Source organism: Calidris pugnax, unplaced genomic scaffold, assembly GCF_001431845.1.
Source record: "Calidris pugnax isolate Ruff unplaced genomic scaffold, ASM143184v1 scaffold646, whole genome shotgun sequence".
Lineage (NCBI taxonomy): Eukaryota > Metazoa > Chordata > Aves > Charadriiformes > Scolopacidae > Calidris > Calidris pugnax.
Window position 1 is genome coordinate 24,508 of NW_015091333.1, and position 1,448 is coordinate 25,955.

Genomic DNA, 1,448 nt, shown 5'->3' on the forward strand with positions numbered 1-1,448 from the left:
AGGCTCCCCTCTGACCCCCCCCTTGGTTCCCCAGGGCAAGTTCTACAGCTGCACCGACGAGGCCAAGCACACGCCAGGGGAGTGCAAGTGGGTGCCTCACCCCCCCACCGTGTGTCCCCCGTGTCCCTGTCCCCATGGTGCCCCCCCTCCATGTGTGTGTGATTCCCCCCCCAGGGGCACCTTCCTGGTGTACAAGGACGGGGACGTGTCGCACCCCTCGGTGCGGGAGCGCCTGTGGCACAACAGCGACTTCAACTTCGACAACGTCTTGGCCGGGATGATGGCGCTCTTCACCGTCTCCACCTTCGAGGGGTGGCCCGCGTGAGTCCTGGGAGGGGTGGGGGAGAAGGTGACAAGGCCACCCCACGCCTTGGGGACACCTTCAAAATGTGTGTGTGTGTGTTCCTGCCCCCTCCCCAGGCTGCTGTACAAAGCCATCGACGCCAACGCGGAGGATCAGGGCCCCATCTATAATTACCGGGTGGAGATCTCCATCTTCTTCATCGTCTACATCATCGTCATCGCCTTCTTCATGATGAACATCTTCGTGGGCTTTGTCATCATCACCTTCCGGGCCCAGGGGGAGAGCGAGTACCGCAACTGCGAGCTGGACAAGAACCAGGTGACAACGCGGGACGGGGTGGGGGGTGTACCCCCCCTGGGGACACAGGGGGTTGTTCACTCTGGGCCCTACTGATGGCTCCATGGGGGGGTTGTTCACTCTGGATCCTACTGATGGCTCCATGGGGGGGTCGTTCACTCTGGGCCCTACTGATGGCTCCATGGGGGGGTTGTTAGCTCTGTGCCCTCCCCGGTGGGGCTGTGCGGGGGGGTGACAGCCGTGCGTGTGTGTGTTTGTCCCCCCCCCCACAGCGGCAGTGCGTGGAGTACGCGCTGAAGGCGCAGCCGCTGCGCAGGTACATCCCCAAGAACCGGACCCAGTACCGCGTCTGGGCCATGGTCAACTCCACCGCCTTTGAGTACATCATGTTCGTCCTCATCCTCCTCAACACCATCGCCCTGGCCGTGCAGGTGAGGGGGGGACACACACCTGGGGACACTTTGAGGGGGGGACACACCCAGGTCCTTACCTGTGTCCCCTCCCCCCAGCACTATGAGCAGTCCAAGCCCTTCAACTACGTGATGGACCTGCTCAACATGGTCTTCACCGGGCTCTTCACCGTGGAGATGGTGCTCAAGATCATCGCCTTCAAGCCACGGGTGGGGGTTCCTCGCACCAGGAGGGGGGGTGTCTTGCACCAGGAGGGGGGGGCCGGGGGGGGGGGGTGTCACACAAGAAGGGGGGAGTCTTGCACAAGGAGGGAAGGAGGGGTCTCACACGAGGAAGGGAGGTCAAGGGGGAGTAGCAGAGAGGGGTCTCACACAAGGAAGGGGGTGTCACGAGGGGGAGTCACACAGGGGGAGTGTTGCACAAGGAAGGGGGGGGG

General features: G+C 63.3%; 1 protein-coding gene across 1 annotated transcript in view; it reads left to right on the plus strand.

The window, feature by feature from the left end:
* LOC106899244 (voltage-dependent L-type calcium channel subunit alpha-1F-like) overlaps positions 1 to 1,448 on the plus strand; it is a gene marked incomplete at its 5' end in the record, with an annotated part of 18,326 nt that overhangs the window by 12,929 nt on the left and 3,949 nt on the right. Inside the window, 5 exon segments of the mRNA XM_014960989.1 lie at positions 35 to 87; positions 175 to 321; positions 421 to 622; positions 874 to 1,032; positions 1,111 to 1,221. Coding sequence (XP_014816475.1) covers positions 35 to 87; positions 175 to 321; positions 421 to 622; positions 874 to 1,032; positions 1,111 to 1,221 — 672 coding nt within the window.